The sequence below is a fragment of the Borostomias antarcticus genome, assembly GCF_949987555.1.
Source record: "Borostomias antarcticus genome assembly, chromosome: 33".
NCBI lineage: Eukaryota > Metazoa > Chordata > Actinopteri > Stomiiformes > Stomiidae > Borostomias > Borostomias antarcticus.
In genome coordinates, this window is record NC_140266.1 from 1,336,124 (window position 1) to 1,349,841 (window position 13,718).

General features: G+C 47.9%; 1 protein-coding gene across 1 annotated transcript in view; it reads left to right on the forward strand.

Moving 5' to 3' along the window:
- Nucleotides 1-7,860: 7,860 nt before the first annotated feature.
- The window catches only part of osgn1 (oxidative stress induced growth inhibitor 1), a gene marked incomplete at both ends in the record, with an annotated part of 11,279 nt that continues 5,421 nt past the window's right edge, over nt 7,861-13,718 (forward strand). Inside the window, 2 exons of the mRNA XM_084460692.1 lie at nt 7,861-7,915; nt 9,056-9,192. Of these exons, the coding sequence (XP_084316818.1) occupies nt 7,861-7,915; nt 9,056-9,192 (192 nt within the window). The remainder of the gene's footprint in view (nt 7,916-9,055; nt 9,193-13,718) is intronic.

Sequence of the window (13,718 nt, forward strand, 5' to 3'; positions counted from 1 at the left end):
AGTGGACTTGTAGCTACTACAAGTTTGACGTCATTGCTATTTCAGCGTGTGCAACAGGCCGTCATTAGGTAATTTTATTTATATAACTTAGTCACTATGACAGCTAGCCGTCCTGCGCTGTCCCCGGACGAGGCCTTTCTCTTGTCTGTCGTCTTTGTGAACCACTGTTCTGTTTGGATATCACAACCTCCCTCTTTGTCCAAATCATCGTTTGTTCTTGGAAAGGCCAGACAGGAATGCTTTTGTGTACTTTCACTTTTTGGAAATCCTCTCGGAAGCTCACTCAGGCGGAGGAGAGGGACCGGGTGGATGTTTTTCGGCTAGTCCGGACCTCAACACACAGGAAGTGAGCGTTCAAAACCTTCCTTTTAATTCCTCTCAGACACAGATATAGACACATGAAGACGGGAATCTTCTGCAGCCCACTCTTGTGGTTGTGCAGGGCATGGGCATTGAACCTGTTTCTCTCAGCCCAGTCACAAGGCCACAGAGCACAGCTGTAATATATATATTATTATGATTTTTTCTGTCCTATGTTATTTCCCTATACTGACTCTGTTGAATCTGCTGACAAGAAAAGGAAGCCACACCCACACATTCACCCCTGGAAGAAACCCTGTTATACACACACCTGTTATAATTAACAACCCATTTCTGTACACTTCACTTGTTCTCCCCTCCACTGCTGGCAAACAACACTTCTGTGTGCGTCTTCTGGTTTAGAACGTGAATCCAGTTCGTACCCGTTTCTTTTGACGTGTTGATTTTAGTGTGTGCTTAATGTCTTGGTTAGTTTAATAGCATAGCAATACATTTGTTGTTTGGTTTGTTGTTTAGTTAATTGATGATGTTATGGCTGCATTGATAGCTGAGGATATATCTAGTAATGTAAATTATTATTATTTGTCAGTCAATTATAGACTTCCATGATTTATGTATGTCACCTTCGCAGCACACTCAATAAAGTGTTATCTGGAACACCATCTCCACTATCCATCATCATCCAATTAGACACCTGTCATCTGCTGGCTTGCTCCCAAAACGGTCACACCTACCACCATAACATATCCAGCTTCTTCAGTGAAGTATACTCTTGTTCACTCCTCTCTCATTATGTGTCATCTCCTTCAAACCCAAATAATATAGTTCATGATGGGCTGTTATGGTGTGATGACTGGTTCACAGTCAGGCCTCTCATTCACACTAGTCTGTAATTGTTTTAGTATATCTTACTTTTTTTGTTTTACTATTTTTATATCGAGTTTATCCATTTAGTTACTGTTTTTATATACCTTCCTGTGTCTCTGTCCTTTTGTTGTTGCTGTTGTTTATGTTTTGTTCGCTCGTCGTCACTGTAAATGAGGGCAACCTCAGTGCCTCTCGAGCATAAATAAAGGTTTGAAATGAAATGAAAAATGAGTCTGATCTGCCCTGGGATGAGAGAGAGACTGGTCTGTTTAGGCCGTAGGCGTGGTTTAGATACTGTAGTACATAAGCCCAACTGCTACAGGGATGAGAGGTATAGACAGGAGAGACACTGTCAAAGGCAAGGCAAGGCGCATTTCTTTGTATAGTGTGATCGTAAAATAACTGATCTAGTCAAAAGGATTTACCAAGATTCGTTCAAAAGGTTAAGTCTGGTTTATTGTGAAAAGCATACGAGCGCAAGGACTTCCTGAAAACGCAACAAGGGTGGTTTAGTCAGCGAAGTGCCCGTTTGGTCTTCTGCTGTGCCTTATATGCAGTCAAACCACAGGTAAGGTCCTTCCAGGATGTGATTGGCTACTGCATTGTACATCATATGAAATGGCAGGCGTGGCCAAGAGTACAGACATGTGACATGAGAAAAAGGGCGGCAATTGGGGACAAAGGATGGTTATTCTGTTGTAGACAGATGGCCTCTCTGGAAGCCATTTTGTATGTTAGCACAGCTATGTGAATATTTGGGGGAGGTGATGAATTACAAGAGAAGTGAGAGGACAAAGGTTTAAGGTGTTTGGATGTAAATTCCTGAACAATAGCACATTTCAGCAACGAGGCAATTCAAAGTGCTTTACATGAGACATTAAAAGCATCAAGACAAAGTGCAACACATACAAGGTCAAAGCCTACAGGGTACAGGCCAGGGTGATCACGACACGATCACGAGGTCACGATACATTATGTCATCTACGAATGTAATCGGTAGTCTGTGTGTAGATGCTGGCTGGTCGAACACTGTTGGAACGGGCAGCTGTGGCAGTGCTATGTACCTGAGGTTAGCCAGGGTGGTAAAGCTGAAGCTGTGTGTGACACACAGGGGTGTAGTGGAGGGTAAAACCCAAGTCACCTCAGTTTACCCACCTCTTTAAAATGAGGCTGAGAGTTTACTCAGATATTTAAAATGAGGATGAGAGTTTACTCAGATATTTAAAATGAGGCTGAGAGTTTACTCAGATATTTAAAATGAGGCTGAGAGTTGTTGTGGAATTTACATCCAAACACCTTAAACCTTTGTTCTCTCTCTCCTTTTGTAATTCATCACCTCCCCCAAATATTCACATAGCTGTGCTAACATACAAAATGGCTTCCAGGAGGCCATCTGTCTACAACAGAATAACCATCCTTTGTCATCCTTTGTCCCCAATTGCCGCCTTTTTCTCATGTCACATGTCTGTACTCTTGGCCACACCTGCCATTTCATATGATGTACAATGGAGTAGTCAATCACATCCTGGAAGCACCGTACCTGTGGTTTGACTGCATATAAGGCAGAGCAAAAGACAGAGCCGGCACTTCGCTGGATACCACCCTTGTTGCGTTGTTCAGGAAGTCCTTGCGCTCGTATGCTTTTCACAATAAACCAGACTTAACCTTTTGAGCGAATCTTGGTAAATCCTTTTTTGACTAGATCAGTTAAATTTCTATTACAGAGTTTACTCAGATATTTAAAATGAGGCTGAGAGTTTACTCAGATATTTAAAATGAGGCTGAGAGTTCACTCACCTATTTTCAGATCAACTGTGTTTATAAATGAAGGAAAGCAAGGTGGGTAAACAGTGCATTGGACAGAGTTAACACACCTCTGTATTTACCACTCCATGAAGGGGGAGGGCACAGTGACACAGCGAGAAGTGCACATGCCCGTACATTATCGTGAGGTGAGTCATCATTTCCCTGAGAGAAACGGATCATTTATTAAACCACACAATACTACCAACATTGTTTTGTTTTGTATCAAGGTGCCAATGTCTTTTTGACATATCCACGCAGCTGATCAGGCCCTAGATTCAAGATGTCTTTATTCGTCACACGTAACGTACAGTAGGCCTACGTGTACATTCAGTGAAATGTTGCTGCCGACTCCAAGATTATGCTGTCATAATCACTGCATTGTCAGGACCAGTCCGAGGTCAGATTGGTGCCAAATGGTTATAGGCTAGGATAGAGCCAGGGATTCGGCATTCTCATGTTTCACTCAGAGGTGGAATAATGGCGTGGCTGACGCTCATGGTCTCAATCCCAGTCCAGAAAATATTCTACGGGCCATAGCTGCTGTGCTAATTTCAGAATCTTTCTGATTTGAGGTGTCATCAACGGCATACGTAGCTGTCACTGTTTTCAAACGACTGTGTGATCGCTTGGGTTTCTGGGTAACGTTAGGCCTGCTCAGATTACTGTACACGATCGCAAACTTGTTCTGCAAAAACGGGATGCTGGCTAACGACCAGCTTCCTTTCTAGCATTCAGTGGCGGAGATACGCAGGCTATCTTAAAGGTGACTTCAAATAATCATGCCATTGTTTGATGACAATAAGCGTAAACTAGAGACTATATTCAAGATCCGTTTTATTGGCCGTGTATATGGTACACACACTAGGAATTTGTCTATGGTGATGGCATACGCTGTTGCAAGACCAAGGCCAACAGGATCCTGAGGGCTTAGTTATTCATGTCAATAACAAGTCACAAGAAAGAAACTATCATGATACTTTTTAAAAGAGCGTTTATCTGTAGTACTTTAGAGGGGCTGAGTACTCCATGCAATATGGGCCCTTCAACTGTTTTGGGCCCATAGTTGAGAAATCCAAAAGGCAAGTCCTTCCCACTAGGTCCTTTGAGTCAAAACCGAGCTGGTAAAACTGCTTTCATTGTGAGATTTCTCCAATTATCTTCAATTTGGATTTGGATGCCGTCTCATTGGGCAAATTCATAAAGGCGATAAATTAAATGAGTGGGGGCCCCTTTACGTGTCTGTGCCCAGGGGCCCATCATTTCATAATCTGTCTATGTAGTCTACTTTACATGTGACAAAGAAATCTCGAATCTTGTTGCAGACGGCATGGGACAGGGTGCAGGACAGTGCAAAAACATGGCAGTGCAAACGCAATACAAAAAACAGCGCACACAAAATACAGTGCAATTCTGTTAAAAAAGGGCGACACAAATGCAATGTATGTAATGTATACAGAATGTAGTGTGCTAGATGAGCGATGATACCTATGTATACAGTGTGTGCAATTTGTGTGCCGTTGTAATACTGATATCACAAACCTTATCAGAAAGTGTATTAAAACACAAAACATCCATCCCAGTGTCGGAAGATGCCAAAAAGTGTGTATAACCCTATAATGGTTCTATTCTATCTGTCTATTAATACATCCATGGTATAACCCTAATTTGCATTGCCCCATCCCCTAATTTATGAACATGGCCTCCCAATGAGTCACCGTTTTTGTTCTAGAAAGAATGCATCCACGCAGCATGTGTATCACAAATGATTAGCAGATATGACCCCTGTGTTGCCTTTCAACCACCCAGGGCCAGGCGCGCACAGAACCAACCAGGCTTGCGTCACCCGGATCCACGGCTCTGACGTCACGCAGACGACGACCAATGGCGGTTTCTCGCGTCACACGTCAGTCCGCCCTGATTGGCCGGTGCCGTTATGTTAACTAGGAAACCCGTTCGTTCTTGCTGTACATTGATGCGGCATTTTCGTCGGCATTTTCCTTCACACATGTCTCCCGGACGCCCACCGGTGCAGCCGAGCTAAGAACAGCCCGGACCGAGCAGGGGAACACAGGTTAGCTGCTAGCTTCTTCAAGAGAAGTAGTCGTTGGTGTTTGCGACACTTCAGCGGAGAAGGGGCGACTTCGTTCAACATCGTTCAAGTTCGGCGGTTGTCGGTTCTGTTCGATTTTTGGTGAGTCTCAGATGACTTCAATGCTTTTTTAGCTTCATTCTTGCCTCGCTATAGCGTTTATCTGTGCGTATTTAGAGGCACGGGTATATTTATGTCCGGTTTATGGGGTTGAATAACGTTAGCTAGCTAGTTCAAGTGAACTTGGAGGTTGTAAACGTGAATTTGCCGGCTTCAGATGCTGGTGGGTGGGGAACACATGTCGAGGGACGGGCTCCAAATAAGACAAGAACTGGGTTAGGATACGTAATGTCCTCCCGGTTTACGGTTGTCCTGACGGTTCACGGTGCCCCCGACTCAACTGTCCGGTTAATCCGTCTGCTCTTTAGCTGTTAGGAAGCTCGTTAGGACGCAATCTGTCGTCTGCAGATGGGAACAGCAACACGGAGCTCCCCAGCAAACACACAACGTCAGGGAGACGTTCAGATCATGTCTTAATAACGTCCGTCGGTCCTGAACCCCGTGTGTTCGTCTGCTGGACCCCTCAATATTCACACGTCTGGCTTGGACCCCTCTAAGACGTCTGTGGACGTGCAGAACGGGTTCAATATCTGAACGTTAAAAAAACACATTCATTCTGGCTCCTAATTGGATGTCTTTGGACGTCCGAAAAAGACGTTTAAAAGACGTCTTTTAGACGTGTCTTTGCTCAGTGGGTCGTAGATATACCGCATTGGGGACAAGATACCGTCTTGTTGTGGAAATATCCACTATTATTGTGACAATAATGTCAACTAACAGTCCAGTGTAGCTTTTGCGCGACAATAGTATCTATATTTTAGCTGAGTTGCGTTATTCGGGCGACCGCAGGATAACGTTACCAAACCTGCGACTGCGCAGTGTGCAAAGGGCTCTAGTAACTAGCCGGAATTTACATTATGTTTGAGCAAAAATGCAAATGCTGAAGGATGAATGTGACGTCTGGTTATTGTGGGTGTAAAGCTCGGTTCGTGTAATTTCACACATCTATATTACTTAATAGTGTCACTGCATTATGTATAGTGGTGGTCGACCGCCTGTTATGTAATGATTTATGTATCATGGCCTCGGGGGTACATCACAGCATGGTCGGCTTATTGCGGCTGTATTGCTCTGTTACACTCACATAACTCAGCCTGGAACACACACACACATTCAGCCTTGAACACACACACACACACACACACTCAGCCTGGAACACACACACACACACACTCAGCCTGGAACACACACACACACACTCAGCCTGGAACACACACACACACACACACACACACTCAGCCTGGAACACACACACACACACACACACACACACGGGATCCGGGATGAGAGAGCTATAGCTTGTGGATCAAACGTTGTAAACCATATCGGAATAGTTTCTCTGACTCTGCAGTTAATTATTATTATTACCTGTGTTTTTGATTCAACATTTCGTTGATCACACGTTACATTTTAAAGTCTCGATTTGAATTCACCAATCATCTAAAAAATAGAATAGGATTTAAAACTACGAAAGATAATTATCCTACGAATATTTATTAGCATGGATACAAACACAGCCGAGCAGTCCGGGACAGCTGATACAGAGCCATATCTCGTCAGCCGCCTGTCTATATCTTCTATGACAGCTGTGTCATCTCACTGTCACTTATCGGCGTGTAAATGCCAGCCTGCTGAATAGCAGCGCTGTGCAGTCGGTCACACGCAGAGCTCGCTGACACAGATGACATTATTCCACTAGAAAATCGAACAGCCTAATTTTAGGATGGTTGCATGTCGTCGTCTTAAGAACGTCACCCGCAAAGTGACGTAAGACGTATTGAGCGCTTCAGGGTGCGTCGGTAACCCTCGCGAGTGAGGTTCTCTGGGCAGCTCCCCAACACCACCACCACACAGCCGCTTGAGAACTTTATGCCGTGTCATTGTTACTAGTGCAGATGGAGGGTTGCATAAAAGCTGCTCTGGCGGTGAGCCCAGACTGTACTGTAAGGCCACGCCCCCTCTACTGTACTCTCCTGTAGGGACACGCCCCCTGGCCCACTCTGCTGTTAGACCCCCCCCCCCCCCCCCCCCCCACCGGGTCCAATCTACGCTTCCCTATTGGTCTTCCCAGACCTCAACCCTCCTAAATCCCCAAATCCTAAACCTCACCTTCGTAAATCTCCCCGGCTCCACCTCGCCTCTTTCCTGGGTGAATGAGCCCGCTGCGTTCAGTGAGCCGTTTTCCCACAATCCACCACTCCCTCCTGTGGGACTGCTGGTACTGGGTTCCTGGATGCCGCGCTCAGGTCACATGTTCCGCTGCCTCCCTTCCTGGCACTGAGGTCACAATTGGAGCGGGCCCAGCCCCCCCCCCCCCCCCTCTCCTCCCAGGGCCACCCGTTCTGTCCTGTCACTCTCGCTCTTTCTCTTCCTCTCTCTCAGACTAGCTCTCTCTCTCCATTTCGCACCAGAATGTTCGAAGCTCTTATCAATCTCCGCGTCTCAACTTGAGCACTGTGTGTGTGATACTGGGCAAACTGAAAATACTGAATTCTCAGAATATACGACGTTGGAGTGTGTCATTGGTGCGGTGTGTGTGTGTGTGTGAGTGAGATATGCGCTGTGGAAATCTACCGAGCTATGTAACCACTGTGGCCACCGGCTGATGCTAAGGGTTAACCCGTGTTGTGGCGTTCGGCAGACGGCGGCGGTCCGACATGGATGTGAAGAAGGAGATCCTCCCCACCGAGGTCCTGCCCGTGGTCATCATCGGTAAGAAGAGGACGCACTCGCACCTGTCCGACCCCTGTAGACACCTGCATCTTCTAAACACTCCCCTCCTCCTACACGACACACACACACCTCTCATACACACACACACCGATGATACCCACTCACTTCTCTGTCACGGAGACGAGGCCCCGACGACGCTACACACTCTTACACGTTAGACCAACACAGTCCCAACGCCTACCCCCCCCCCCCCACACACACACACACACACACACACACACACACAAAAGGTGTTGCTATAGATCTATTCGTAGACGAAAACAAAACAGAAAGTTGAACGTTTTTTACTGGTTCTCACGGTGCTGTTTGGAATCTAAAATGGTTCTGTCTCACTTGAAAAGGGTTAAGCCTTTTAGAAAGGGTTCCTCTATTGTTACAAATGGTTCTATAGCGCTCCTTTTTTTCCGAAGGGGGTACTCCTGGCCTGTAGGGGGATTTGGGGTGAGATTTTGTCACATGCTGGGAACTAGTCTCTATTATGCAACAGCTGCTGCTGAGGGGATAAAGGAAGGAAAGTGATTTTTTTTCCCCCACACACACTGCTGGAGCAGTTTTCAACATTTCTGAGGACGAAATTCAAAATTAGGCAAGAGGATGTAAAGAATGCACACGGGAGGGTGAGAGTGTGTACAAAGGCGAGCCTGTGTGACGGTGCGCAACGCTCGGGTCCCGTCACCATGACTCTGCGTATTTAGGTTCTCCGCGTGACTGCGTGTCATGTGACCAGGCTGTTTGCTGTAGATCCCAGCAACTTTGATTGAGGTCATAACGGACCTTCTAAAAGTACCCCACCTCCCTCACCCTGGACCTTCTAAAAGTACCCCACCTCCCTCACCCTGGACCTTCTAAAAGTACCCCACCTCCCTCACCCTGCACGGCGAACCCAGAGAACCCAGTTAGGAGGCAACACCCTGGAGACCAGGGAGGCCTCGGCGCAGTGAACCCCCTGACCTTTGCCCTCTAGCTCTTCGGTTCTTAGGCGCAGAGTGCCCGTGAAAGAGGTCTAGCCTCCAGTAAGACGTGTTCCACATTCTGGCTGCTTTTGATAAAGATGGATGAAGCCGCGCATTCCAGCATCGCAATCAGCCGGTTTAAACCTGCCTGTCTCTTGTCTCCTAGGCAACGGGCCCTCTGGGATCTGCCTGTCATACCTGCTGTCGGGCTACACCCCCTACCTGTCCTCCGGAGAGGCGCACCCCAACCCCCTGCTGCAGGGCAAGCTGGGGGAGCAGCCGCACCTCTCGCTGCTGGAGCAGGTAAGCAGTTATATAACCGCCCGTCTTAACCTCACCCTGCCCCTCTTACCCTTCCCCTCTCACCTCTCACCTGCCCCTCTTACCCTTCCCCTCTCACCTCTCACCTGCCCCTCTCACCCCACCCCTCTCACCTCTCACCTGCCCCTCTCACTCCACCCCTCTCACCTCTCACCTGCCCCTCTCACCCCACCCCTCTCACCTCTCACCTGCCCCTCTAACCCCACCCCTCTCACCTCTCACTGCTGTAGCAGGTAACCAGTTATATAACCACCTGTCTCAACCTCACCCCTCCCCTCTCACCTCTCACCTGCCCCTCTCACCCCACCCCTCTCACCTGCCCCTCTCACCCCACCCCTCTCACCTCTCACCTGCCTCTCTCACCCCACCCCTCTCACCTCTCACCTGCCCCTCTCACCCCACCCCTCTCACCTCCCCCTCTCACCTGCCCCTCTCACCTCTCACCTGCCCCTCTCACCCCACCCCTCTCACCTCTCACTGCTGGAGCAGGTACCCAGTTATATAACCACCTGTCTCAACCTTACCCTGCCCCTCTTACCCCACCCCTCACCTCTCACCTGCCGCTCTCACCTCTCACCTGCCCCTCTCACCTCTCACCTCTCACTGCTGGAGCAGGTAACCAGTTATATAACCACCTGTCTTAAACTCGCCCCTCCCCTCTCACCTCTCACCTGCCCCTCTCACCCCACCCCTCTCACCTGCCCCTCTCACCCCACCCCTCTCACCTCTCACCTGCCCCTCTCACCTCTCACTGCTGGAGCAGGTAAGCAGTTATATAACCACCTGTCTTAACCTTACCCCTCCCCTCTCACCCCGCCCCTCTCACCCGCCCCTCTCACCCCTCCCCTCTCACCCCGCCCCTCTCACCTTTCTACGCTTGAGCAGTTAACCACCTCACCTGTCCATCAGTCCTTTGTCTGTCTGGCTTATGGATCAGCTCCACTCCCATCAGCCATCACTCTGACTTCCTACCAGCTCCACTGCAGCCATGGAACCTCAGCCAGCGCTAGCAATCTGACGGCCTACTGTTGGGTTTACCTTTACCAACTCTGTTCAACAAGGCCTTTGGTCTGTAGTCGGTTAGGTAGTTAGCTAGTAATTAGTCAGTTACTTAGTTAGTTAGTTAGTTTATTTAGCTTGTTAGCCAGTTAGTCTCAGTCTCACCTCTCCTGGTAGATCTCTCCTGCTAGACCTCTCCTGGTAGACCTCTCCTGTTACTACCTCTCCTGTTACTACCTCTCCTGTTACTACCGCTCCTGTTACTACCGCTCCTGTTACTACCGCTCCTGTTACTACCTCTCCTGCTAGACCTCTCCTGTTACTACCTCTCCTGCTACTACCTCTCCTGCTAGACCTCTCCTGCTACTACCTCTCCTGCTAGACCTCTCCTGCTAGACCTCTCCTGTTACTACCTCTCCTGCTACTACCTCTCCTGCTACTACCTCTCCTGTTACTACCTCTCCTGCTACTACCTCTCCTGCTAGACCTCTCCTGTTACTACCTCTCCTGCTACTACCTCTCCTGCTAGACCTCTCCTGCTACTACCTCTCCTGCTAGACCTCTCCTGCTAGACCTCTCCTGCTAGACCTCTCCTGTTACTACCTCTCCTGCTACTACCTCTCCTGCTAGACCTCTCCTGCTAGACCTCTCCTGGTAGACCTCTCCTGTTACTACCTCTCCTGTTACTACCTCTCCTGCTAGACCTCTCCTGTTACTACCTCTCCTGGTAGACCTCTCCTGTTACTACCTCTCCTGTTACTACCTCTCCTGCTAGACCTCTCCTGGTCGACCTCTCCTGGTCGACCTCTCCTGCTAGTACCTCTCCTGCTAGTACCTCTCCTGCTAGTACCTCTCCTGTTACTACCTCTCCTGTTACTACCTCTCCTGTTACTACCTCTCCTGTTACTACCTCTCCTGTTACTACCTCTCCTGTTAGTACCTCTCCTGTTACTACCTCTCCTGCTAGACCTCTCCTGCTAGACCTCTCCTGCTAGACCTCTCCTGCTAGACCTCTCCTGTTACTACCTCTCCTGTTACTACCTCTCCTGTTACTACCTCTCCTGTTAGTACCTCTCCTGTTACTACCTCTCCTGCTAGACCTCTCCTGCTAGACCTCTCCTGCTAGACCTCTCCTGCTAGACCTCTCCTGTTACTACCTCTCCTGCTAGACCTCTCCTGCTAGACCTCTCCTGTTAGACCTCTCCTGGTAGATCTCTCCTGCTAGACCTCTCCTGTTAGACCTCTCCTGGTAGACCTCTCCTGGTAGACCTCTCCTGTTAGTACCTCTCCTGCTAGACCTCTCCTGCTAGACCTCTCCTGTTAGCAGGCGGATGCAGGCCGGATTACAGACGAGAGTTGTGTGAAGAAGAGTTGAATTTGACCGTTTGAGTGTCTAGCTGAGTACCTAGGACTGGAATGAGGAACTGATAAGATAAGAGACGAGCGATACCAAGAATCCTGATGTACCTGTACCAGGGTTGATATCAGTCTGCCTATTGTGTCTTTGGGTTTCAGTATGACAGCGCTAGTCCCCCCCCCCCAAAGCCGCGCCTGTCCCGATCCACGCCAGGCTACTCCTGCGCTGGACTAGCCCGCGCCACTCCAGACCGCGCCAGGCTACTGTCGCTATTCGATTCGATCGCTTGGCACGTTGGATACATTGGAATAGCTTATAATCGGTCATATTGTCCTGTAAATACTACTTTAAATATGTGTTAATGTCATTGAAATAGCCGAATGCCTTTAATAGTTTATAGGGATGCGTTAATCTGGCCATTCCAACGTTGAGTTCATATCAAATGAACGTTGGGTAGTCCTGTAAATTGCTTATTCGTTCAACCGGGCAGCGTTGAGTAGCCAATCTAATCATGCTGAAAAACCACATTGACTGTAATAACACAATGTAATAACACACTGTGCCTTCATGTAATAATACACTGTGCCTTCATATAATAACACGCTGTGCCTTCATGTAACACAATGTGTCACGTTGTTTCCTGTTGTAAGAGTTGAGAATCCTGATGGAATAAAGAGAGTGCCTATTTTCTGCAGCATGTAGGTGATATTTTGATGATCTGTGCACTTTAAGACACATCCCAAGGTTATTACATTACATTAGGTCATTTAGCAGATGCTTTTATCCAAAGTGACTAACAATAATTGCTTTAATTAATGTAGGAAAAGCCAGTGTACTACTACTTGCCAGAACTCACAAGGGCATCTCCTTTCTAAAACAAGTGACTAAGAGCATAATCTAGTGCTGAAGGCAAAGTGCAAGAATCTCAATCTCAAATACAATACTGTAGGTGCTTAAGAGGGCGGATCGTTGTAGTACTTCTTGAAGAGATGAGTTTTGAGCCTGTGGCGAAAGATGGGAAGTGACTCTGCTGTCCTGATGTCAGTGGGCAGTTCGTTCCACCACTGCGGGGCCAGGACAGAGAAGAGCCATGACCGCGTCGATCGACCACAGGAGCCTCAGAGTGACGGGGTAACTGGTTGCCCCAAGGTAGCAGAGCGTAGCGGTCGGGAGGGGGTATAGAGTTTGACCATGGTCTGGAGGTAGGAGGGGGCTGTTCCTTTCATTGCCCTGTAGACTAGTGAGTTGGATGCGAGCTGCTACAGGGAGCCAGTGTAGAGAACGGAGAAGGGAAGTTGTGTGGGAGAACTTGGGGTGGTTGAACACCAGGCGTGAGAAGGAACCCAGCAGTTTCCCTTGGTGGTTATTTCTGCAAAACAATTCACACCCACACTATTCTGTCCACCATTTTGACGGTTTACTGCTGAGTCACAAAAGTTTGCGCTCACAAAATTATATTCACGCCAAGATTCTTTTATGAGTCTATAAAGCCATACATAATCAAGCACCTAAATACTTATCAGTATACAGTATATACCCTACATATTCCAGAGGGAAGCGCAAAAACAGTTTCACCCGGGGGCCAGAAATGTGAGCTTTAAAAATTCTTCCCTGACCTCTCTCAACGAGACACGATCGAGCAAGCTCCTGGAAAATGTTTGTCTATTGGCTAAGAACATTTACAGAGCAATAAACATAACAATAAACATGGGCTAAATACTTCATAGGAGAGACATGACTATCAGTAGAGTGCACAATTAATTACAGAGAAGTTGCCTACATGGTAGGGCATTATGTGTTAGCTATCCCTATAGTCTCTAATATGATATTTAAGTGAATCAGACAAAAATCACAATAAGCACTTAGCAGAACGGGCTCATGGAGAATGTAGAGTAAACTAGGTACAGCCGCAGAGCAGAGGAGGGGAGACAGAAAGCAGAGAAACAAGTTCATCCACTGGACATGGTTAGGAGGGAGAGAGAGAGAGGCACTAGGGAGAGGGGAGGCAGAAAGCAGAGAAACAAGTTCGTCCACTGGACCTGGTTAGAAGGTAGGAGGGAGAGAGAGAGAGGGAGAGAGAGAGAGGCCCTAGTTCACAAGAACAAAAACATTCATATGTCAAAAGCGTGGCGCGGGAACGGACAGAAATGGA